The sequence below is a fragment of the Chiloscyllium punctatum genome, chromosome 7 (assembly GCF_047496795.1).
Source record: "Chiloscyllium punctatum isolate Juve2018m chromosome 7, sChiPun1.3, whole genome shotgun sequence".
NCBI lineage: Eukaryota > Metazoa > Chordata > Chondrichthyes > Orectolobiformes > Hemiscylliidae > Chiloscyllium > Chiloscyllium punctatum.
In genome coordinates this window covers 115662538-115686189 of record NC_092745.1, presented here as the reverse complement: position 1 = coordinate 115686189, position 23652 = coordinate 115662538, and the positions used below count along the sequence as shown (strand labels likewise).

General features: G+C 38.6%; 1 protein-coding gene across 2 annotated transcripts in view; it reads left to right on the top strand.

The window, feature by feature from the left end:
- Positions 1-22456, top strand: part of rpap2 (RNA polymerase II associated protein 2) — a 135815-nt gene extending 113359 nt beyond the window's left edge. For both annotated transcript variants that reach the window (XM_072574689.1, XM_072574691.1), the window contains 2 exons: positions 16747-16904; positions 22226-22456. In XM_072574689.1, the coding sequence (XP_072430790.1) occupies positions 16747-16894 (148 nt within the window). In that variant the 3' untranslated portion in view covers positions 16895-16904; positions 22226-22456. The remainder of the gene's footprint in view (positions 1-16746; positions 16905-22225) is intronic.
- The last annotated feature ends 1196 nt before the right edge of the window (positions 22457-23652 follow it).

The following is a 23652-nucleotide window of genomic DNA, read 5'->3' as shown; positions in this document are numbered from 1 at the left end:
CAGAATGAGCTCCTGTTTGTTGTTTGGCTCATCTTGTCTTGAGCAGCAGTTGCAAGCTTCTGTAAATCTTAGAATTTCTGGGTTCAGGAGCATAAAGAACAAAGAACAATGCAGCACAGGTACAGGCCCTTCAGCCTTCCAATCCTGTGCCAACACATTTTGGCCTTCTGTACTAAAATAGTCTTCACTTACAGGATCCCAAATACAGTACCTCTATTCCCTTCTTATTCATGTATTTCTCCAGGTGTTTCTTGAATGCTGCTCTTGTGGTTGCTTCTGCCACCACCTCTGGCTGTGTGTTCCAGGCACTCGCCATCCTTTTATGTGAGTAACTTGCAGCGCACATCTTTTAAACTTCCTCCCACCACACTTTGAACCCATGTCCCCTACTAATTAACCCCTGCAGCCTGGGAAAAAGCCTCATAATTTCCACTCCATCCATGCCATTCACAATCTTATAAACTTCTACCAGGTTGCCCCTCAACCTCCTGCATTCCACTGAAAACAAACCCAGTCTATCCAATCTTTCCAGGAGAAAATGAGGACTGCAGATGCTGGAGATCAGCCCCTCCCCCAAGTCCCTCCTCCCTACCTTTTATCTTAGCCTGCTTGGCACACTTTCCTCATTCCTGAAGAAGGGCTCATGCCCCAGACGTCGATTCTCCTTGCTCCTTGGATGCTGCCTGACCTGCTGCGCTTTTCCAGCAACACATTTTCAGCTCTGTATCCAATCTTTCTACACAGCTAAAATCCCCCATACCAGGCAACATCCTAGTAAACCTTTTCTGTACTCTCTCCAAAGCATCCACATCCTTCTGGTAGTGTGATGACCTGAACTTTATGCAATATTCCAAATATGACCTAACTAAAATTCTATAAAACTGCAGCATAATTTGTCTATCCTTATAATCAGTGCCTCTTGCAATGAAGTCAAGTATCCCATAGGCCTTTTTTTACTAACTTATCTACCTGTGCTGCCACCTTCAGTGATCTGTGGACCTGCACACCCACATTCCTCTGCATATCCACACTCGTAAGGGTTCTGCCATTCATTGTATAATTTCCACCTATACTTGACCTTCCAAAATGCACACTTCACATTTGTCCAGGTTAAGCTTCATATGCCATTTTTCTGCCAATGCCTCCAACTGATCTGTATCTTACTGTATTCTCTGATAAGCTTCCTCACTATCTGTAACACCACCAATCTTTGAATTGTCCACAAACTTCGTAATTAGACCAGCCACATTTTCCTCCAAATCATTTCTGTCGACCACGACCAGCAGAGGTCCCAGCACTGATCCCTGTGGAACACCACTACCACAACCATCCATTCCGAAAAGCATCTTTCCATTGTTGCCCTCTGTCTCTGATAACTAACTCTGAATCCATCTTGCCAGCTCACCCTTAATGCTGTGACATCACCTTTTGTACCAGTCTGCCATGAGGGATCTTGTCGAAGTCTTTACTGAAGTCCATGCAGACAACATCAACAACTTTTCTCTCATCAAACATCTCCAGTTCCTCTGGCTGGAGAGGCCAGGAACAGGGAGATAATGAACTTGAATGTGTGGCTGGGGAACTGTGCAGGAAGCAAAGATTTAAATTCTTGGATCACTGGGGTATGTTTTGTGGTAAGCATAAATTATACAAAAGAGATGGTTTGCACCTTAATAGGTTAGGGACCAGCATTCCGGCGGGCAGGTTTGCTACTGCAACACAGCTGCATTTAAACTAAATAGCGGGGGGAAGGGGACAAACTGGATGTTTAAGAAGGAAATTGAAGGGAAAGTTAGAACAAGGGAAGTCAAGAAAGACAATGGTATCAATGAAGCAGAAAACTCAAAAAGGGATCATGCCGTAAGGTTGAGTGAAATAGGGGTTGATAGGAAGGGTAAGGGCAGTAACAAATTAAAAATACTATATATGAATGCACGACGTATTAGAAATAAGATGGGTGAGCTTGAGGTCTTTTAGAAATTGGCAGCGACAATATTGTGGGGATAACTGAGACGTGGCTTCAAGTGGACAGGGCCTGGTAAATGAATATTCAAAGCTATACGTGCTATCGTAAGGACAGACTGATGGGCAGAGGGGTTGGGGTGGCCCTGTTGGTAAAGGATGATATTCAGTCCCTTGCGCGGGGGGACCTAGAATCAGGGGATGTAGAGTCAGTATGGATAGAGCTGAGAAATTCTAAGGGTAGAAAGATCCTCTTGGGAGTTATCTACAGGCCCCCAAACAGTAGTCCGGATGTAAGGTGTAAGTTGAATAAGGAGCTGAAATTGGCCTGTCGTGAAGATGTTACTACAGTTGTTATGGGGGATTTCAACATGCAGGTAGACTGGGAGAATCAGAATGGTATTGAACCTCAAGAAAGAGACTTTGTGGAGTGCCATCGAGATGTATTCTTAGAACAGCTGGTGCTGGAGCCTACCAGGGAGAAGGCAATTCTGGATCTGATATTGTGCAACGAACCAGAATTGATCAGGGACCTCGAAGTGAAGGAGCCATTAGGAGGTAGTGACCATAATACAATAAGCTCCAATCTACAATTTGAAAGGGAGAGGGTACAATCGGTAGTGACAATATTTCGATTGAATAAAGGGAACTTTGGAGCTATGAGGAAGGAGCTGGCCAAAGTTCAATGGTGCAATACCCTAGCAGGGATGACAGTGGAGGAACAATGGCAGATATTTCTGGGTATAATGCAGAAGATGTAGGATCAGTTCATTCCAAAAAGGAAGAAAGATCCTATGAGGAGGCAGGGGTGGCCGTGGCTGACGAGGGAAGTTAAGAAACATATAAAGTCAAAAGAGAAAAAGTATAACATGGCAAAGATGAGTGGGAAAATGGAGGACTGGAAAGCTTTTTAAAGAACAACAGAGGATTACTAAGAAGAAGATAAGCAGAGAAAAAAATGAGGTACGAAGGTAAACTGACCCAAAATATAAAGGAGGATAGTAAGAGCTTTTTTAGGTATGTGAAAGGGAAAAAAAATGGTTAAGACTAAAATTCGGCCTTTGAAGACAGAAACAGGGGAATATGTTACGGGGAACAAAGAAATGGCAAAAGAGTTGAATTGGTCCTTCAGATCTATGTTCACTGGGGAAGACACAAGCAATCTCCCAGAGGTAACAGTGGCTGAAGGACCTGAACTGAAGGGAATTTATATTTGCTAGGAATTGGTGTTGGAGAGACTGTTAGGTCTGAAGGCTGATAAGTCCCCGGGATCTGATGGTCTCCATCTCAGGGTAGGTGAAGGAGGTGGCTCTGGAAATCGTAATTGTTTTGGTGATTATTTTCCAGAGTTAGATAGATTCAGGATCAGTTCCTGCGGATTGGAGGGTGGCTAATGTTGTGCCACTTTTTAAGAAAGGAGCGAGAGAGAAAGCATGAAATTATAGACCAGTTAGTCTGACCTCAGTGGCTGGAGTCAATTATAAAGAATGAAATTACGACACATCTAGATAGCAGTAACAAGATAGGTCAGAGTCAGCGTGGATTGATGAAGGGGAAATCATGCTTGACTAATCTTCTGGAATTTTTTGAGGATGTAACTCTGAAGATGGACAAGGGAGATCCAGTGGATATAGTGCACCTGGACTTTCAGAAAGCCTTTGATAAAGTCCCATATAGGCGGTTAGTGAGCAAAATTAGGGCGCATGGTATTGGGAGCAAAGTACTGACTTGGATTGAAAATTGGTTGGCTGACAGAAAACAAAGAGTAGTGATAAAAGGCTCCCTTTCGGAATGGCAGGCGGTGACCAGTGGGATACTGCAGGGATCGGTGCTGGCACCGCAGCTTATTACAATATATATTAATGATATAGAATATGGTATTAATAATAACATTAGCAAATTTGCTGATGATACAAAGCTGGGTGGCAGGGTGAAATGTTAGGAGATTACAGGGTGACCTGGACAGGTTAGGTGAGTGGACAGATGCATGGCAGATGTAGTTTAATGTGGATAAATGTACGGTTATCCACTTTGGTGGCAAGAACAGGAAGGCAGATTACTATCTAAATGGAGTCAAGTTAGGTAAAGGGGCAGTACAAAGAGATCTGGATGTTCTTGTACACCAGTCAATGAAGGCAAGCATGCAGGTACAGCAGGTAGTGAAGAAAGCTAATAGCATGCTGGCCTTCATAAGAAGAGGGATTGAGTATAGAAGCAAAGAGGTTCTTCTGCAGCTGTACAGGACCCTGGTGAGACCGCACCTGAAATATTGTGTGCAGTTCTGGTCTCCAAATTTGAGGAAAGACATTCTGGCTATTGAGGGAGTGCAGTGTAGGTTCACGAGGTCAATTCCTAGAATGGCGGGACTATCTTATGTTGAAAGACTGGAGCGACTGGGCTTGTATACCCTTGAGTTTAGAAGACAGGGGATCTGATTGAGACGTATAAAATTATTAAAGGATTGGACACTCTGGAGGCAGGGAACATGTTTCCGCTGATGGGTGAGTCCCGAACCAGAGGACACAGCTTAAAAATAAGGGGTAGGCCATTTAGGACAGAGATGAGGAGAAAGTTCTTCACCCAGAGAGTGGTGGGTGTGTGGAATGCTCTGCCCCAGAACGCAGTGGTGGAGGCCCAGTCTCTGGATTTGTTTAAGAAAGAGTTGGATAGAGCTCTCAAGGATAGTGGAATCAAGGGTTATGGAGATAAGGCAGGAACAGGATACTGATTGAGGATGATCAGCCATGATCATAATGAATGGTGGTGCAGGCTTGAAGGGCAGAATGGCCTACTCCTGCACCTATTGTCTATTGTCTATCACTGTCATCTCCTCAAAAAAAAAACTCAATGAAGTCAGTGAGGCATGAAATCCCCAGCTATCTCAAATCTGTTTACTCTTAAGATTGAATTTTTGTAAATTTGAATCTCATATGTTGCTATGAACAGTTTGGCAAATACTTCAAGGTACAATTATTGTGCTGAATAAGTCCTTTGCTGCAACAGAGTCCAATCTCTCTTCTGTTGACAATGGATACCGCAGTGTTACCTATTGACTGCTTATTTGAATCAGTAGAAAATAGTAAAGATTTGTGTATATAGCAAGTCTTCAACCAGTATAAGTATTCAGTTGAGAAAAAAACAAGTGCAGTGAAATATCTTGATCTGTACCATGTGAAAAATGATCTACATCAGATTTTGTTGTTTATGCAAAAAGTTTAAGATGCACAGAAATGTGATCAATATCTGAACATATGGGTAAGTTTGCCATGGCCTTTCTTGGTGTTGACTGCAACCCTTTTACTGGCAACCTTTTGTTTTTGAATCGATGACTTGTACCTAAAAAGTTGTTAGATCTTTACTTCACATTTACCTTGCATTGTACGCTTTTGAGCTTGTCCTGTTTGACTGTGGTGAGTGTAACATTTTACATTGAGTGATTGGATTTCCATGTGTTTACTCCTTACTCTACCTGAAGAACATAAACTAATTGAGAACTTGCCTTCATTTAAACAGTTGTTGCCAAGATAAATGCTTGGCACAACATTGTGGGCCGAAGGGCATGTGTTGTACTGTTCCACATCAAAATTAACCAAAATGTACTCCTTATTTTACCTGAAAAACATAAACCAATTGAGAACTTGCCTTAATTTAAATAGTTGTTGCTTCGATTTTTGACATTTTGCTTTGTACATTAAGTATAACATATGGTTATCAGACAAAATATTAACTAATCCGATTTTTAAACTCATTTTAAAATTGATAAAAGTTCTTTTGATATATGAACAGAAGTAAAATTAGATTTCATAAGAATCTTAACTTTGTGCAAAAATCTACATAAAACCAATTTCTGAGGGAATTTCCCCATCATAATGCATTCATGGAAGTTCAAAATTCGTATGTGTTTTATATAGCAAAAATAAGCACAACAGAAATTAAGGAAAATTAAAATTTTTCAAAACAAGACTGCTGTAGTTTTTATGTACTTCATTTGGAAACAATTACCCTTGACCTTAAAGCAAACAGAGAACAAAGGTTTAATGGGAAGATAACATACACTTAACATACAAAGCAAAATGTCAAAAATCGAAGCAACAACTATTTAAATTAAGGCAAGTTCTCAATTGGTTTATGTTTATTCAGGTAAAATAAGGAGTACATTTTGGTGACTTTTGATGTGGAGCAGTACAACACAGTATAGGCCCTTCGGCCCACAATGTTGTACAAGCATTTATCTTAGATCAACCTAACTTACACACCCCTCCATTTACTGCCGTCCATGTGCTTGTCTAGCAGTCACTTAAATGTCCCTAATGTGTCTGTCACAAGCATTTTTGCGCCACTGGTTATTTATTGCCCATCCCTAATTGCCCCAGAGGGCAATTAAGAGTCAACAACATTGCTTGGGTCTCGAGTCACATGTAGGCCAGAACCAATAAGGACAGCAGCTTTCCTTGCCCAAAGGGCTAGATAGGTTTTCTAACAATCAAAAGTGTGGTGCTGGAAAGTCACCACAGGAATAATGATGAAGGGCCATGCCCACAACGTCAGTTCTCCTGCTCCTTGGATGCTGCCTGACCTGCTGTGCTTTTCCAGCACTACACTCTCAACTCTGGTCAAGCATCTGCAGTCCTCACTTTCTCCTAGTTGTTTCCAAGAGTCGACAGTGGATTCATGGTTTTCATTAGACTTTTTATTGGATTGGATTCAATTTTCAACATCTGCCATGATAGAATTTGAACCTATATCCCCAAAGCATTACCTATCTCTCTGGGTTTATAGTCCAGTTATAATGCCACTAGGCCATCATCTCCCCTGTGGTGGATATGAGAATGCCTGTGGGTAGAAATATTGGAAATAAGATCAGTAGGCCATCAGCTCTTTGAGTAGGCTGTGCCATTCATTATAATCATGGTTGATCATCCAACTCAATAGCCTGTTCCCATTTATCTCCCACATCCTCTGAGCCCTTTAACCCTAAATGCTATATCCGATTCTTTCTCAATATTTTCCATATTAATTTCTAGAAGGTATTAGCTAAGATTTCCATACTAAAGTTAATTAATTTGGATGATATTGTATGTGCATGGAATTGGAGATATTTCTGTTCTATACGTTGGTAAGTAATTTGTTGAAAGTGAAAGGCAGATATCAAGATAGTGTACTTTTGATTGAGAGGATATATGTGTGTTTCCAGGTCACTTATACTGGGGTCTCAGCTTCCCATAGTTATGTCATTTTACTTGGATGATGGAATACAATAATCACACGTCTGGACTTCCAAAGGTCACTATTTTAGGAGGTAAAGTTGTGCAGATGGAAGTTGAAAATTACAAACTAATATAAACACTGAGTGGAAAAGGTTGGCAGACAGATTTAATGTAGGGAGTGTGCTTCTGTCCACTTTGAATCCCCAAGAAGATAATTAAAATATTTTCTTAATGGTAAAAATTTAATAACTCTGGACCAACAAAGGAATTTGGATCTCTGCATAAATTACTGAAAGATAATAATCAAAATTTTTTGATGAATTTTGGCCTTTATTCCAAAGGAACTGAAGTAGAAAAAGGGGGTATGTCTAATCTGTGGAGTATCTTGGTCAGCCCCTATCCAGAGTGTTTCATTCAGTCTTGGACACTGCACCTCAAAGATATTTGGTCTCTGAGAAAGTCAACTTAGGCCCACAAGAGCGATAATGGGGTCTGAAAGGTTATACTGGGTAAATCTAATTTTATACGATACATTTAGGAAGTTGAAGGGTTCTAATCAAAACCTTTGAAATGATTAAGAAATTTCAGCAGATTAATATGGAAAAACTACCTTTTTCTGGCCAGAAAATCCAAATTGCAAATAAACTTAAAATTATAAGGAAACTTTTATAGGAATAAAATGAAGAAGCACTTTTGCAAACAAAGGACAGTGGAAAACTGGAATACACTTTCTCTCTCCATACCCCTCTCCCCCCGCTGCCCTCCAAAAAGTGTGACAAAAGAGACCAAGATTGCTTTGTTTGATAAGTATGTTAAGTAAATATTGCTCAGGAATGTATAGAATAAAGACACTTAAATGGAGTTGAAGTGTATCGACCAGAATGGCTTGCCAGACTAAATAACTTATTGCTTCTTATTCCCATTTTGATGGTCACTTCACAAGAACTATGATACGATTGCATAACAAATGAATTTTGTTATTTTGTGTATTATTATCCGTGTGCATTTGGGAAAGTGGGATAGAACATAGGAAAGTACAGCACAGAACAGGTCCTTCGGCCCACCATATTGTGCTGATTATTAATCCGAATCTAAAATAAAACAACCTAATCTACGAACCCTCAATTCGCTGCTATTCATGTGCATGCCTAGCAGTCGCTTAAATGTCCCTAATGACTGCTTCCACCACCACCGCTGGCAATGCATTCCATGCGTTCACAACTCTCTGCGTATAGAATCTACCTCTGACGTCTCCTCTGTACCTTCCTCCTAACACTTAAAACTATGACCCCTTGTGGCAGTCTGACTTCAATCTTGTAATAAATCTGACACTGCACTACGCAGGTGAAAATTAGTGCTGTTTACTGTATAAAATTGAGATTCGTATGTGTAAACGTGAGGTTTTTTGATACTTGCTGGCCTTGACTTTCAGAAATGTTGAAACTCATCACAAGATAAACATTAGCGTTTCAGGTGTTTCCATCAAATATTAATCACTTCTAATGGAAATTCTTTGCCCTGGAGACTATATTCTTCAGCAAACTGCATTACGAGATTTTGTTTTAGCTTTCCTTTGGATTCAGCAAGATATTGGGCATGTGATGATTTGAATGATAAAAGATCTTTGACACTAAACTGCTTTGTAATGGAAGAAATTGGTTTGAATTGTTTGCAGCTGGGTTTTTTTTATATTCAGTGTCTATTTTATGGAGCATGCAATTTTCTGGGTGTGCCTTTCTTGGTCTTTTAGAATGTGTTTAATAAATTCCCACATAAGAGATTAGCATGTAAAATTGAAGTTCATGGAACTGGGGGTAATATGTTGACGTGGATAGAGAACTGGCCAAAAACATGAAACAAAGAAAAGGAATAAGCAGGTCATTTTCTGAGTGGCACCCAGTGACCAGTGGGGTACTGTAGGGATCAGTGCTTGGATTCCAACTATTCATAACATATATCAATAATTTAGATATGGGAACTAAATGCAATATCTCCAAGTTTGCACACAACACAAAGCTGGATGAAAGGATAAATTGTGAGGTTGATGCAAAAATGCTTCAGTGTGGTTTTGACAAGTTGAGTGAGTGGGCATATTTATAGCAGCTGAAGAATAATGTGAATAAATGTGACGTTACCCACTATGGTAGCAAAAACAGGAAGGCAGATTATTAACTGTATAGCAATAAATTAGAAAAGGGGGAGAGGAATGAGACCGAAGTGTCCCTGTACACCAGTCACTGTAAGTAAGATTCAGGTGAGCAGAGAATGAAGAAGAAAAATATGTTGGCTTTCATTGCAAGATGATTAGAGTGCAGGAACAGAAGCAATTGTACAGAGGTTTGGCGAGATTACTGCTGCAGTATTGTGTACACTTAATCTCCTTTTATCTGACAAAGTATGCTCCAGCGATGGATGGAATGCAACAAAGGTTTTGGCAGGATTGACTTATAAAAAAAGACTGGATCAGTTAGGACTACATTTGCTGGAGCTTGGAAGAATGAGGGAAATCTCATAGAAACCCAGAAAGCTATAATGACGTGACAGGTTAAATGGAGCAAAGATGTTCCTGATGACCAGAAAATCCAGAACTGGTCTCCGATTACAGGGTAAGCCATTTAAGACTGAGATGAGGAGAAATTATTTCCTTAACAACAATAATATAAAATAAAGAACAGTTGCTGGAAACCTGAAACAAAAACAGAAATTGTGGGAGAAACTCAGACTGATAGCATTTGTTGAGAAAATATAGAGTTAACATTTTTGGTCCAATGGCCATTCTTCAGAACTAGATAGTAGAAAAGAAAAGGTAATATAACTTAATGTTGAGTCCTGAAGCCTTCAGGATCTCCAAGTGGAAAATGGGATGCAGTTCTTCCAGATTGTAGTGAGCTTCACTGGAGTACTGCCACAGGCTTGAAATAAATGTTGGCTAAGGAAGATAATATGGTGAAGTGCAGGCAGTTAAAAGCTTGGGGTTATTTTTGCGTCAAAACGTAGATGTTCTGCAAAGCAGTCACTCGGTCTGCATCTCATTTCCAAGTGTAGAGGAGACCACATGGTGAACAGTGAATGCGATAAACTAGATTGAGTGTAGGTAAATTCCTGCTTCACCTGAAAGATGTGTTTGAGACCTTGGATAGTGAGAAGGGAGGAAGTAAACAGGTAGGTGTTACATATCCAGTGATTACATGGAAAGGTGCTGTAGGGAGGAGGTGGTGGGACTGGTGAGCAAGTGAACTAGGGTGTCCCAGAGGGAATGGTCCCTGCAGAGTGCTGACAAGGGAGGGGAGGGGAGAGGAAGGTCTGTTTGGAGGTGGTATCCAGCTGGAGGTTCTTTTGCGGTGGAGGTGGAGTAGAAAGTGAAGGTGGGGGGACCCCTATCAGTGTTCTGAGGAGGAAGAACAGGGATGAGGGCAGAAGTGCAGGAAATGGACTAAACATAGCTAAGGGCACCGTCAACCACAGTAGTGGGGAATTTAGCAGTTGAGGAAAACCATGGGGCGGCACAGTAGCTCAGTGGTTAGCACTGCTGCCTCACAGTGCCAGGAACCCAAGCCTGGATATCATTCAAGTTTCACTGCATTTGGATTTAGATTGCTTCAAACTCAGAGGAATAATGAATGGTGCTGGACTTCATACGATCATCAGTAAGCATCCCAACTTCTGACCTTATGAAGGAGAGAAAGGCATTGATGAAGCAGCTGAAGATAGTTGGGCCTCTGATGCTACTCCTGAGGAATTCCTGCAGGGATGTCCTGGAGCTGATGTGACTGACTTCCAACAACCTCAACCATCTTCCTTTTTGCTAGGTATCATTTCAACCATAGGTGTGTTTACCCAGGATTTCCATTGATTTTAGTTTTGCTAGGGTTCCTTGATACCACATTCAATCAAATGTAGCATTGATGTCAAGGGCTGTCACTCTCCTCTCATCCCTAGAATTAAGCTCTCTTGTCCATTTTGAGCCAAGGCTACAACAAATGGCACTCGAGAAACCCAACTGAGTCTCAGTGGGCAGATTATTGCCAAGCCAGTGTTGCTTGATGACATTGACCCTTCCCATCACTCTACTAATGATTGAGAGTAGTATTTTGCAACGGTGGTTGACCACATTGGATTTGTCTTGCTTTGTGTGTTCATTGTTCCAGTACAATTTCTTATTTCAAATTCTACCTTTTAGCGTGGTGGGATTTCAACCTAGACACTTGAACCTCATTACTTGGTTACTATTTCCAGTGACAATATCACTATGACCTCTTATCCCATACTTTTATAATGACTATCCATAGTTTAATCTCCTGGAGTAAGTGGACCCAGCTTTTAAATGTTTCTCACTAATTGAGGTGCTTTATTCAAAAAGAAAGAAAGACTTGCACTTAGTGTTTTTCATTAGGAAGTCCCAAAACGCTTTATAGCTTATATTTTGTAGCTCAATTTTCCAAGCTCATTTCTATTGCAGACTAAATGCATTGTAATGTGTTTATGTTCAAATTGTTTATTTCATCACTGTGTGAACTTGCTGCAAAATTGACTCCAGGCCAGTGTAAATGTGAAAACAGCTGTGGTGGTTTGCATGGTATGTGTGTAGTAAGAGTCATGATGTCACTACAACAAATTGTCTCTATCAATGCTGATGATGGTGCTCTTTCACTGTACAGAGTCATATTTGGGTCACAGCGTGTATTTTAGAGAAATATTCAAGTATAATAACCTTGTTTGTGTGATCATTTTCTAAATCAACTTCTCTTATTGCATATTACCATGCTGCATTTATAATGGGAATGAATCTGTAATTACAATCTTCTGCCAATGATGATGTAGCACTTCAACCTGTAGTACATTGCATAAGAAATGCAGCAGCCAACTCTCATTCTTTATTTCGCAAATTACTTTAGGTTCCATCTGAATATAACAAAAGCAAATGCATGGCAATAAGATGGGTTCAATTACATCCGCATGCCCTGACCTCTTTCCGATTTTCATCTAATCCTTTTAATCTGAAGGTTGCACTTGGTCCTTGCTCCCGATGTATAAAGGCACAGATGATCAGAAATATAAAATTACACTTTTGCAGTATTTATCCTTAATTGTATATACTTTGTGGGTTTCTGAATCCTAGGGGTCTATAGAAGAGAAATTCAAAAATATTTTATCGTTGACTGGGTGCTTCCTCCTTTGGAAAGGCTTTCCAAATGCCAATTTTTTAAAAATTGGTACCTTTAACTTGTGGGCATTGCTATCTGTGTAAGACTTGCATGTTGGCAATCAGAGCATTAAAATGATACAAGAGTAGCTGAAAACATATTCTCTATAACCATACTTGGTGGCAGCTTTTCTGGACAAATCAGGCGCTTGCAATGTGGTTGATTTCCTTATATACTTGTGCATATTACTTGTCATAATACCCTAAAACATGTGTCCTTAAATTTATTTTTGTGTCTTAGTGCTCTATTTGAATGATCCCTTCTGCTAGGAGCACTTGCTGACCGTGTCTTAACTTATTTTGAACTGTTGAGGAATTAAGTTTGGCCACATTATTGCACCCACATAACATCAATGAAGATCCACCCAAGCATCCCAGTTCATGAAATATTATGTACAAATACGCATTTAGGGATGACTGAGGTGTTTGTAATTTTATATCAATAATTTCATATTTTTAGGAATGAAGTATATCCCAAATCAGAATTTTCCTAAAATAAAGTTCTTCTATTTATCACTGAATGGAATCTTGAATTTAGCTTTTTGGGGGAATAAAAATATTTGAGATAATATTCAGACTACTGCTTCATTTCTTCAGCCAGAGTACAAAAGTAATAAGGTTATGCTTCAGCTGTTACAGGGCATTGAGATAATATCTGGAGTGCTGAATAGAGTATTATTTAAAGATGACATTGAATGCAGTTCAAAGAAGGTAAAATGTACAAAAACCTGAAGTGGACAGATTGCCTTATGAGGATATGTTGGACAGACTGTAGGACATGGGGCAGAAGTAGGCCATTTGGCCCATCAAAACTGCACCATTCAGTGTGATTGTGACAGGTCTGATCTGATAATCCTCAACTGTACTTTTCTGTCTATTCCCTGTAATCATTGATTCCTTGTAATGGTTAAAAAATCTAGGTTAGCTGTAACTAATTACTGACCAAGCCTCTATAACCCTCTGCAGTAAAGATTTCTACCAATTCATTACCCTCAGAAGTCCTTCCATATCTCTGTCTTAACTGGGGAGCCCTTTAGTCTAAGATTATGCCAGTGAGTCCTAAAGTCTCCCACAAGGGGAAATAATTTCTCTGCATCTACCCTATCGCACGCACCCTCCCCCGCCCAAGGTCACCTCTCATTCTTGTAAACTCCGATCAGTACAGACAACACCTACTTGACCTCTCCTCTTCAGAAAATCCCTCCTTGCCTGAGATCAATTTAGTGGTCCTTCTGTGGACTACCTATAGTGTAGAATATCTTCCATTAGATAAATGGACCAAAACTGATTACAGTATTTTAGGTAAAATCTAATTAGTGCCTTGCGTAGTTTTAATAAGACTTTCCTAGTTTTCATATTCTATTCGCTTTGACAAAAAAGCCAGCATTCCATTTGCCTTCCTTATTATCTCATGAACTTGTATGCTAGCTTTGTTATTTGTGCAAATTACTTGCCCAGTTAAGACCAAGGTGAGAATTTCCTGAGTCTTTGCAATTCTGTTTCTCAAATAGTGTTGAAAGCAAAGTATTTTAATCTCTTTAAGGCAAATGTTTCATTGCGTAAATAAGATGTTGCCACTCTGTTCTTGTCTCCTTCTCTTTTTATTAATTATAAATATTATGCATGTTACTGTTAATAAATCATACAAAACATTTGTTTTTTGGTATTCAGGAACATGAAGCATTTGAATCTTTCTGAAAAAGCAGTATTGTCAATTTTGTCTTTAAATCTGTCACTGACTGTTTCTAATATTATTATGATTACAATTGCAGCTCCTCTCTTTTTAAGCAGCTTAAATAATTCACAATTCTTTTCACTAAATGGCACTAGTTGTCAATGCTTGATGAGCCTTATTCTCTCATATCGGGTGACAATGCTTTTGAAAACATTGACAATCCATATAACCTTTTAATTGTTTTGGGTGCAAATGAGAGAAATCAAAAATAGTATACAGCAGTTTTTACTTTAAAAGTGCTTTGGAAAATAATTAATAACTATGACTTAGAAAATATATCAATTGTGTACAGCTAGTCTTTGATACTGTGTGCTATTGAGAAGTTCTGGTCAGGTTTTGTCATATGAAAGGAAATCTTTCATGACTGATAAATGTGATCTTTAGTATTGCTTGGCTGTACTCGTACAGTCATACCACATGTACTTGCTATGAAAGAGATAAATCATTTATGTATATTCCTTGATAATTTAGGTCAGTATGATTCCTCAAATTGCAGCATGTGTTTGCAACACCAAATCTTCATTACCTGTTCTAGTTACCCTCCCTATTCAATTTTTTATAAGAGGTGTGTGTTTATGTCTGTTTATATAACCTCAGCTTGTTTACAGAAAATTGCAGGTAGATTAAAAAATCTACATTACCCATATGTTGGAAGCTATTTCAGATAATGACAGTGATTGTCTGGTAAATAGTGTTCAACTTGACATCTTGCAAGCCTGGATATTTGAAGCACAAGATTTCTGTAGTTCATTGAATCAAGCCATAACTTGCTAAAGTCATATTCTGTGAAATTAATGGGAAACATTTTTTCACAATTTGCCTGTTTACGTCATAAGTTCAGTTATATATTGAAAACTTTCATCTTATTTTAAGACTGATGATCTCAATTATTCAAAGCTTGGAATGAAATTAAAAAGAAAATTTTAAGACTGGAAAAATGGCACCCTAAAAAGTGATGTGTATGCTTCAGTTTTGTAACTGCCCAGTTATAGTCTAGTTGCTAATATTATGGCTATTGAATCTATCTTGCACCCTTCATGAACTTGACTTCACCAAGATTCTGCCCATATCCAAACACCCACCAAAGGTCCACTTCATGGTCACTTCTGTACTTGTTGATCTACATTGGCTCCAATCTCGGGATGCCTCAATTTTAAAATTTCATCTTTTTTGTTTTCAAATTCTTCCATGGCCTTGCCTCTTTATCTCTCTATCCGACTTAGCCCTCTATAATCTCTGAATTTTGGTTTCTCGTTGCTACCTAAATTTGATTGCTGTACTGTTGGTAGCTGTGCTTTCAACTGCCTGGCTCCAAGTTTTAGAATTTTCTCTCTCAACTTCTGCACCTCTTCTCCTTTAATTTCATTGTTTGAGCCCCACATTCTTGACCAAGTTTTGGTAACCTATTCTAATATTTCCTTACGTAATTTTTTTTTGATGCTCCTATGAAACATCTTGGAACATTCAAGGATATTAAAAAAACTGTTGTTTTCTACAGCTTCATTTGGCTAAACAAAACATGCTGTTCTACAAAATAGTGACTATATTTCAAAGGTAACTTGCAACTAATTTATGTAATTGATGCTAAATATTTACATATTTTTCTATGTTTCAGATCCAATGACCCTTCAGTACTCTTCTTAAGAAGGATCACTGGACCTGAAATGTTAACTCTGCTTTCTCTGCATGGATGCTGACAGACTTGCTGAGTTTTTCAAGCAGTTTCTGTTTTATTTCTTCTGAATTCCAACATCTGCAGTTCTTTTGGTTTTTTTATTATGTATTTTTCTGTGTTGAATTTTAACCCTCTCATTTTAATTAGAAATTACAATTAACTCATTCATTATCAAGAAATTTAACACTTTCTTAAAAGGAACTCAATATTGCATTAACAGATTGCAGATGAAGATTTTTCTCATCTACCTGTCACAGTAAATCTTTTGTTGATAACAGCTTCACTACTGCATTCCTAATAAATTAGATGTTGTTTAAGGTCTCTGCAAGATGGAACTTGTAAATTGAAGATTTCCATAATAAAGGTGAAATAAATCCACCCTTGTCTGTGATCATGTTTTTTGAAATTTAAGCAGTTGATTTTTAAAATTCTTAAATTTAATTGTACCTTTTTCCCACCTTCGTTGCTAGTTTGTGCAAAACTGGCATATAGCGAGTACATATTTTCTGTTGGATAAAAAGTGTGTTGAATGACTTTTGTTTAAATTGAGATTGCTTCATTTTGTGTCGCAGATTCATGCATAGTCAAAGTGTTGTAATCATCTGATACTAGGAGTCAGTTAGTTCAGTTGGCTGAATGGCTAGTTTGTGATGCACAGAGATGCTAACAACCTGGGTTCAATTCCTGCAGTGGCTGAGGTCGCCATGCAAGGCTATCTTTCTCAACCTCTCCCATTGCCTGAGGCCCAGTGATCCTCTGGTTAGACCACCATCTTTCTCCAATGAGAGCGCAACCCTATGATAAGAGTATGGCAACTGACAAATGTTTATTGATCATCAGTTGTGAAAACTTAACTTGTCATTTTATGTAAAATTGAATTTTTAAAAACATCTTTAATAATGGAAAAAATCCAAACCTTTTTTAAAAACTCATTCTTACAATCTGTATGTCTGTTTTGATGCAGGCTAGATGTGAAGATTTCAGCACTACAGGAAGCTCTGCAGAAGCTCACCTCCGAACTGTTTATATCTACACTTATGAAAGAAGTTCATATCCAGAGTGAAGACCTGAAGAACCTGAGAAACATTTTCAAATGTCATGATGACAGTTGAAAATGATCAGGTCAGGAACTAATATTTTGATAACCTAAAAGACTGTCATAGTTTGAATTACAAAGCTATATGAAGTAAATCTCTATGAAGCAAATCTCTATTAGTCTTCCATTTAGTTATCTGCAGTTATTTTCTATGAGCGTGTTCTTAATTTTTAAGCTTTGAAGACCAGCAGTAAGCTTTCATTTGTGTGTACTATATTTCTTCTTGCCCATGAGTGATTATTTGTTATAGAATACTCTCTATTTTTCCTGGTTTGATATCCTCATTATAGGAGTAAAAGTATAAATTACTAAAGTGTGATAATTAACGTGAATCTAGTTCCTAATTGTTCCCCTCAGGGCTACTAGAAAGTATTCATTTGACACTTTACCTGTGAAATGTAAAGATCCTTTCTCGGGGATAATGGATCCATTCTTTGTCTTGTTTGTTGCTTCCTAATCCCTCTTTGTTGCCATCCTCCTTTTATTTAACATTTAACAGTTGTAAACATCTTTACTTTTTTGCATCTTTATCACTTACAAATTAGGATGTTATCATATTTCTAATGTCATAGGAATACACATAGATTTTCAGACCCTCAATTTGTTATACTATTTCATGAAATCATGGTTGGTCTACAGCCTAACTCCATTCACTTACGTTGCTTGGGCTCCATTCCCAGCAAAATTCTATCAATTTCAAATTTAAAGTTATCAATTATACAAACACAAATTAGGAGCAAGAATAGCCCCCCTCTGCCACTCAATAAAATGGCTGATCTGGCAACCACATTCCAGCCTACCCTCCAACCTTTCGTCTCCTTACTTAACAAAAATCTATCTCTGCCTTAAAAAAATTCAAAGACTGCTTCTACCACCTTTTTGAGGAAGAGTATTCCAATAAGTTGTGATCTTATTAGAAAATTCTCTTCATCTCCGTCTTGTATGGTGGAGTTCTTAGGTTTAAAATGTGATCCCTAAATTTAGATTCTCACACATTTTTTTCTATATTTACATATCCACCCTATCAAGACCCCTTAGAATCTTGTGTTTCAGTTGTCGCCTATTGCTCTTCTAAACTCCAGGTATAAGTTGAGCCTCTTCAACCCTTCTTCATAAGGCCCACCCCTCCCAAAAGATGTATGTCTCGTGCACCATCTTTGAACTGCTTCCAATTATTTAAATCCTTAAATAAGGAAATCAATACTGTAAACAGATGTGCTGTTATACTTCCAGTGTCCTGTAAAAATGAGTCATTTTTGTACTGGTATCCTCTCAAAAATAAATCTATAGTTTTCCCAATTACTTGCTGTACCTGCATACTAACCTTTAGCAATTCATGGTTAGCAGTGCTGCCTCACAGCGCCAAGAGACCCGGGTTCAATTCCCGCCTCAGGCAAAAATCTGTGTGGAGTTTGCACGTTCTCCCCATGTCTGCATGGGTTTCCTTCCAGTGCTCCGGTTTCCTCCCGCAGTCCAAAAATGTGCAGGTTAGGTGAATTGGCCATGCTAAATTGCCCATAGTGTTAGCTGAGGGGTAAATGTAGGGGAATGGGTCTGAATGGGTTGCTCTTTGGAGGGTCAGTGTGGACTTGTTGGGCTGAAGGCCCTGTTTCCACACTGTAAGTAATCTAATCCAATCTAATGTGCTAGGATACCCAGATCCCTCTATGTCTGACCTCTGCAATTTCTCACCATTTAGATGATACGCTTTTTCATTCTTCCTGCAGAAATGGACAGTTTCCATTTCTCACATTATATTCCATTTGCCATATCTTTGGCCACTCACATAACCTATCCACATGCTTTTGTAGCCTCCTTACATCCTCTTCATAATTACAGTTGTGTCATCAGCACAAATAGCAACCATACTTTGTCCCTTTTATCCAAGTTTATATAAATTGCTAAAAATTGAGGCTCGAGCACTGATGCTGAGAGCCCTCCATGCCAATATTTTATCCCTACTCTTTTTTTTGTAATAACTTTCATTGTGACACCTTATCAAATGCCTTCTGGAATTTAAGTACATTGCATCCACCAGTTCCCGTTTATCCACGACACATTGCATCTTCAAAGATTTCTAACTTGGTTAAACATAATTTCACTTTCACAAAACCATGTTGACTCTGCCTGATTATCTTGAACACATCTTGATGCCCTTCTTATATGTTAAATAAAAGCTTCTGACAGCTTTCCTATTCCAGATGTTAAGCTCACTGGCCTATAGTTTCCTCCTTTCGGTCTCCATCCCTTTTTGAAGAAAGGAGTTACATTTTCCATTTTCCAATCGAATGGAACCTTCCTGAAACTAGGGAATTCTGGAAAATTAAAATCAGCTTATTAATCTCTCTAGCCACTTCTTTTAACACTGTAAGATCATCTGATGCTTTTGAGGGAGAGAGTTCCACATTTTTGTGTGAGGAAGTGTTTCCAACTTATCTCCTGAATGACCTGACTTTCATTTTAACGTTATGTCCCTTTGTGTTAATACAGCATTCATAAATGTTGGGAACAGTTGAAACTCCAGAAAAAAATCCTTGTGGGACACTACTAGTCATGACTTTGATCTGACTGCATACCTATGATCCATATAAACCAAACCTATGTTTGAGTTGAATTAATCCAAAATATTTATTGAGAACTTGGAAATTTAAGCTTCTTGATGGGAACAGACAGTAAGAGAGTTGTTATCTATTTGCTATGAAAACCTTAACTGCTTTTGCAAAACCCAGGTTCGATTCCAGCCTCTGGCGACTGTCCGTGTGGAGTTTGCACGTTCTCCCCGTGTCTGTGTGGGTTTCCTCCAGGTGCTTCGGTTTTCTCCCGCAGTCCAAAGATGTGCAGGTCAGGTGAATTGGCCATGCTAAATTGCCCATAGTGTTAGGTGCATTAGTCAGAGGGAAATGGGACTCTTCAGAGGGTTGGTGTGGTCTTGTTGGGCCGAAGGGCCTCTTTCCACACTGTAGGAATCTAAATCACAAAAATAAGCCTTTTGCTGACCAAACACAATGGGAGTACATTGTTAACTGGATATTAAATGACAACATCCATTTATTTTAGTTAGTTTAGACAACACTTGTATTCGGTGTGAAGTCCAGTTGTACAAAAATACATAATGTAATTAGAGTAGTATTTAATGTGCTGAACGTTGATTTTGTGTGTGGATAGGATCTGTTATTACATAGGCTATGCAAAAGGCCAAGATTATGGAGTATAATGATTAGAAAGTGACAACTTGCAAGTTGTGCACCCTTGCTTTGCATTACCATCGCCATCTCCCTCCAACTATCTCAATTAATTGCCTTGGGAAGGGCAGAAAACACAAGAAATAGGTTCAGGGGTAAGCTAGGCGCTGAGTCTACTCCATCATTCAACAAAATCATGACTGATCTGATCTTGTTCAAGTTGACTTTTTTCCACCTATTCCCATAAGCTGCCTGGACTGGAGGGCTTGCCTTATGAAGAGGGGTTAGTGACGATTCTCCGCGGCACATTCGCCGCCACCGATTAGCCACTGCCGATTCGCCACCAGCATTTCTCCACTGACCTCTGGAGACTATTCGCCACCGGAAATGTATATATGTAGTGATTTGTTTTCCCTCCCGCCTGTTCTTTCTTACTTCTCAGTCCCCTTATTTATACAACAACATAGTACATATTGATAAAAAAAGGTGAAATAAATATCATTTTATTGGTTTATACATAAAAATGAGTTACACACACTTGCGGTGGCAAATCATCCTCAGCGGCCAGTGGGCGGTGGCAAAGCGTCCTGGGTGGTGGCGAAGCATCCTCGGTGGTGAAAGGGCAGTGGCTAATTGGCAGCGGCGAATCAGCGGTGGCAAATGGACCCATCCCGATGAAGAGAGGTTGACTAAGCTCAAACTTTTCTCTCTGGAGAGAAGGAGGAAGAGAGGTGACCTGATCAAGGTATACAAGAGGATGGATAGAGTCAATAGCCAGAGACTTTTCCCCAGGCAGGATTGACTGGCATGAGGAGACATAGTTTTAAGATATTAGGAGAAAGGTATAGGGGGGACATCAGAGGAAGGTTCTTTACGCAGAGAGTTGCGAATGCATGGAATGCATTTCCAGCAGTGGTGGTGGAAGCAGAGTCATTGGGGACATTTAAGCGACTGCTGGACATGCACATGGACAGCAGTGACTTGAGGGGTGCTTAGGTTAATTTTTTTTTTATTTTACATTAGAATTAATCCTCAGCGCAACAACATAGGCCAAAGGGCCTGTTCTGTGCTGTACTTTTCTATGTTCTATAAGCATTGGTGAGGCTAGAGTATTGTGTGCAGTTCTGGAATCCACATTATGGGAGGCTGTGATAGCACAAGAGAGTGCAAAGGATATTTACCATGATGTTAACTGATTGGAGAGTATCCAATTATGAAGAGAGGTTGGACAGACTGGGATGTATTCCTTAGAGCAGAGAAGACTGAGAAAGGATGTGATTGAGATGTATAAAATTTGAGAGGCATAGGTAGAGTAGTCAAGAAGCAATATATTAGGATGGAGGAAGCAATAACGAGGGTATAGATACAGGGTATAGATACAAGGTAAAGGGCAGAACGCTTTAGAGGAGATATGAGGAAAAACATTTTCACCTCGAGGATGGGGGGAATGTGGAACTCACTACTTCTATGAGTGATAGAGGTAGAAACCTTCATAATATTTAAGATAAATATTTAGATGTGCACTTGTGATGCTAAGGCATATGCAACCATGGTCCAAGTGCTAGAAAATGGAATTAGAAGAGTTTTTGACCAGCGTGAATGTGATGGACCAAAGGGCCTTCCTCTGCGATGTAGATTTCTGACTCAATAAATCATTCTTGGCTCCTATTTTTCAAAACTCTGATTAACAATAATTAGAAGACTAATATCAATGTAGTTTCCACTGGAAACAAAATATTGCACAAAATTCTGATCTAAAACCCTTTTCAAGTATTTACCTTCATTTACTTTTCTGAGTAACAGAACCAATGAACTGTGCTGTAGTGTCCCACAATTTGTTAATTGTGGGACAGTTCTCAATGTTCCCAATATTCTCCTTGCCCTGTTCTGTCTTGTATTCACATCAATATAGACCTGTTTTCAGGCCGTCCAGGCTAATAACTGTTTTGATGAAGGATACTATATCAATTTTAAAGTATTTATGTGAGTACAGCACACTGGTGTTGAGGAGCCTCAGTCAGTTTGGCAGCGTTGTGATGAGAGAAACCGAGGTAATTTTTTGAGTCCATTATGGCTCTTCATTATTGTTTTGTGGTTATTCCTTTTTATTTTGCAACTTGTTTGATCATGTCATTGGAGTTTAATTATATTTTGTTTTATTCTAGATTGTCAAGAAGATTGGACATGTTTGATGTTTTGTTTCAATGGAGTCCCAAGTTCCATCTAACCAACAGAATTAACAAGAATTGTTTTTGAAAAAGTAAGCATAATGTATTTCCATGATACAAAACTTATACTTTAATTACTCTTTAACATACTGCCTATGTTAAGGTACTTTATTTCAAAAAGTAAATCATGTTAGATCACAACGTCTAAATAAACATTTTTGACACCTGCTAGTGTGATGTATTTTGAGTAATTCTATCTGTGTATTGATGGGAAAAGTAACAATTTCAATTTCATGTTGCACAGGTTCATTTGGATACTTTGCTCATTCATATAAAAAACTAAAAAAAAGCAAGAAAGAGAAAATTGCAAAGGTCTAATTCTAATATGTAGTTAAGATTCTCCAATACACTAAAATCTGGTAAGTTCCTCATCCAGTCACCAAATTACTATTAAATGTCTTTCTAGAAAAAGGCATGCATTAGCTCAAGATCCAATTTTTATTGCATGTGAAAAATTGTAGGCTTTTCTGTAAACACACATAACAGTGATGAGATGAGGAGTGATTCTCATTGTTCGTGACACTCTTTACTTTCATCAAGATCATTCAAGAATAGGTTTAATCACAAAAGGTCCATTCATCAAATCCCCTTCTTATCTACTCAGTAATTTTTATACTTTTTTAAAAATAGTCTATTTTCCTAGCACCACAGTATCAGGAGAGACATCCAGATAGGATAGCAGCATTTCAGATTGTGGGATCAACTTTAAAGGATTTTAATTTTGAGATAGTAGGACCATTTATGTTCCTTGGTGACTGCATTTGTACACTGTTCTCCATCTCGACTTATTTTTATATATAGAAATTTGTCACTAGTAATTATTTCAATTTCCACATCATGAATCATCTTGGGAGCAGTATGAATAACTGTTTTTTTTCTAGGTCTTTAATTTGTTCTTCCTTTTTGTTTAGTGTCAAAGAATTGTTACTGGACCATTTTGAGTTTCTCCTATAACTTACTTTGCTATTCCTTTTGAGATTTAAAAGTACCATATCCGCATACTTAATGTCACCATAGTGTGATCAACATTCACTCATCTAGAGGATGAAAGGCAACGGTGAAAGAACACAACCATGAGGAGATCTAATATTTGTTATAGTGCTCTGAGAAAAACCTTGGAGATGAACAACACCAATGTAAGGCTAATAAATAAGATATGCATTTGATTGTTTTAAAATTTAAATCTCCGTACCACTTAACATGTTCCATCTTCATGTCTCAGTTGTGATGGAATTTATCAATTCTGGATTGGGAACGTTTTTAAGCACATACCTCAAAGGAGCACAAAACCAATAAGATGCAGTTCAGCTTTTAAAAAAGTGAACATTGCCAGCTGCATTTGCAGTCTTGAGAATAATCACAGA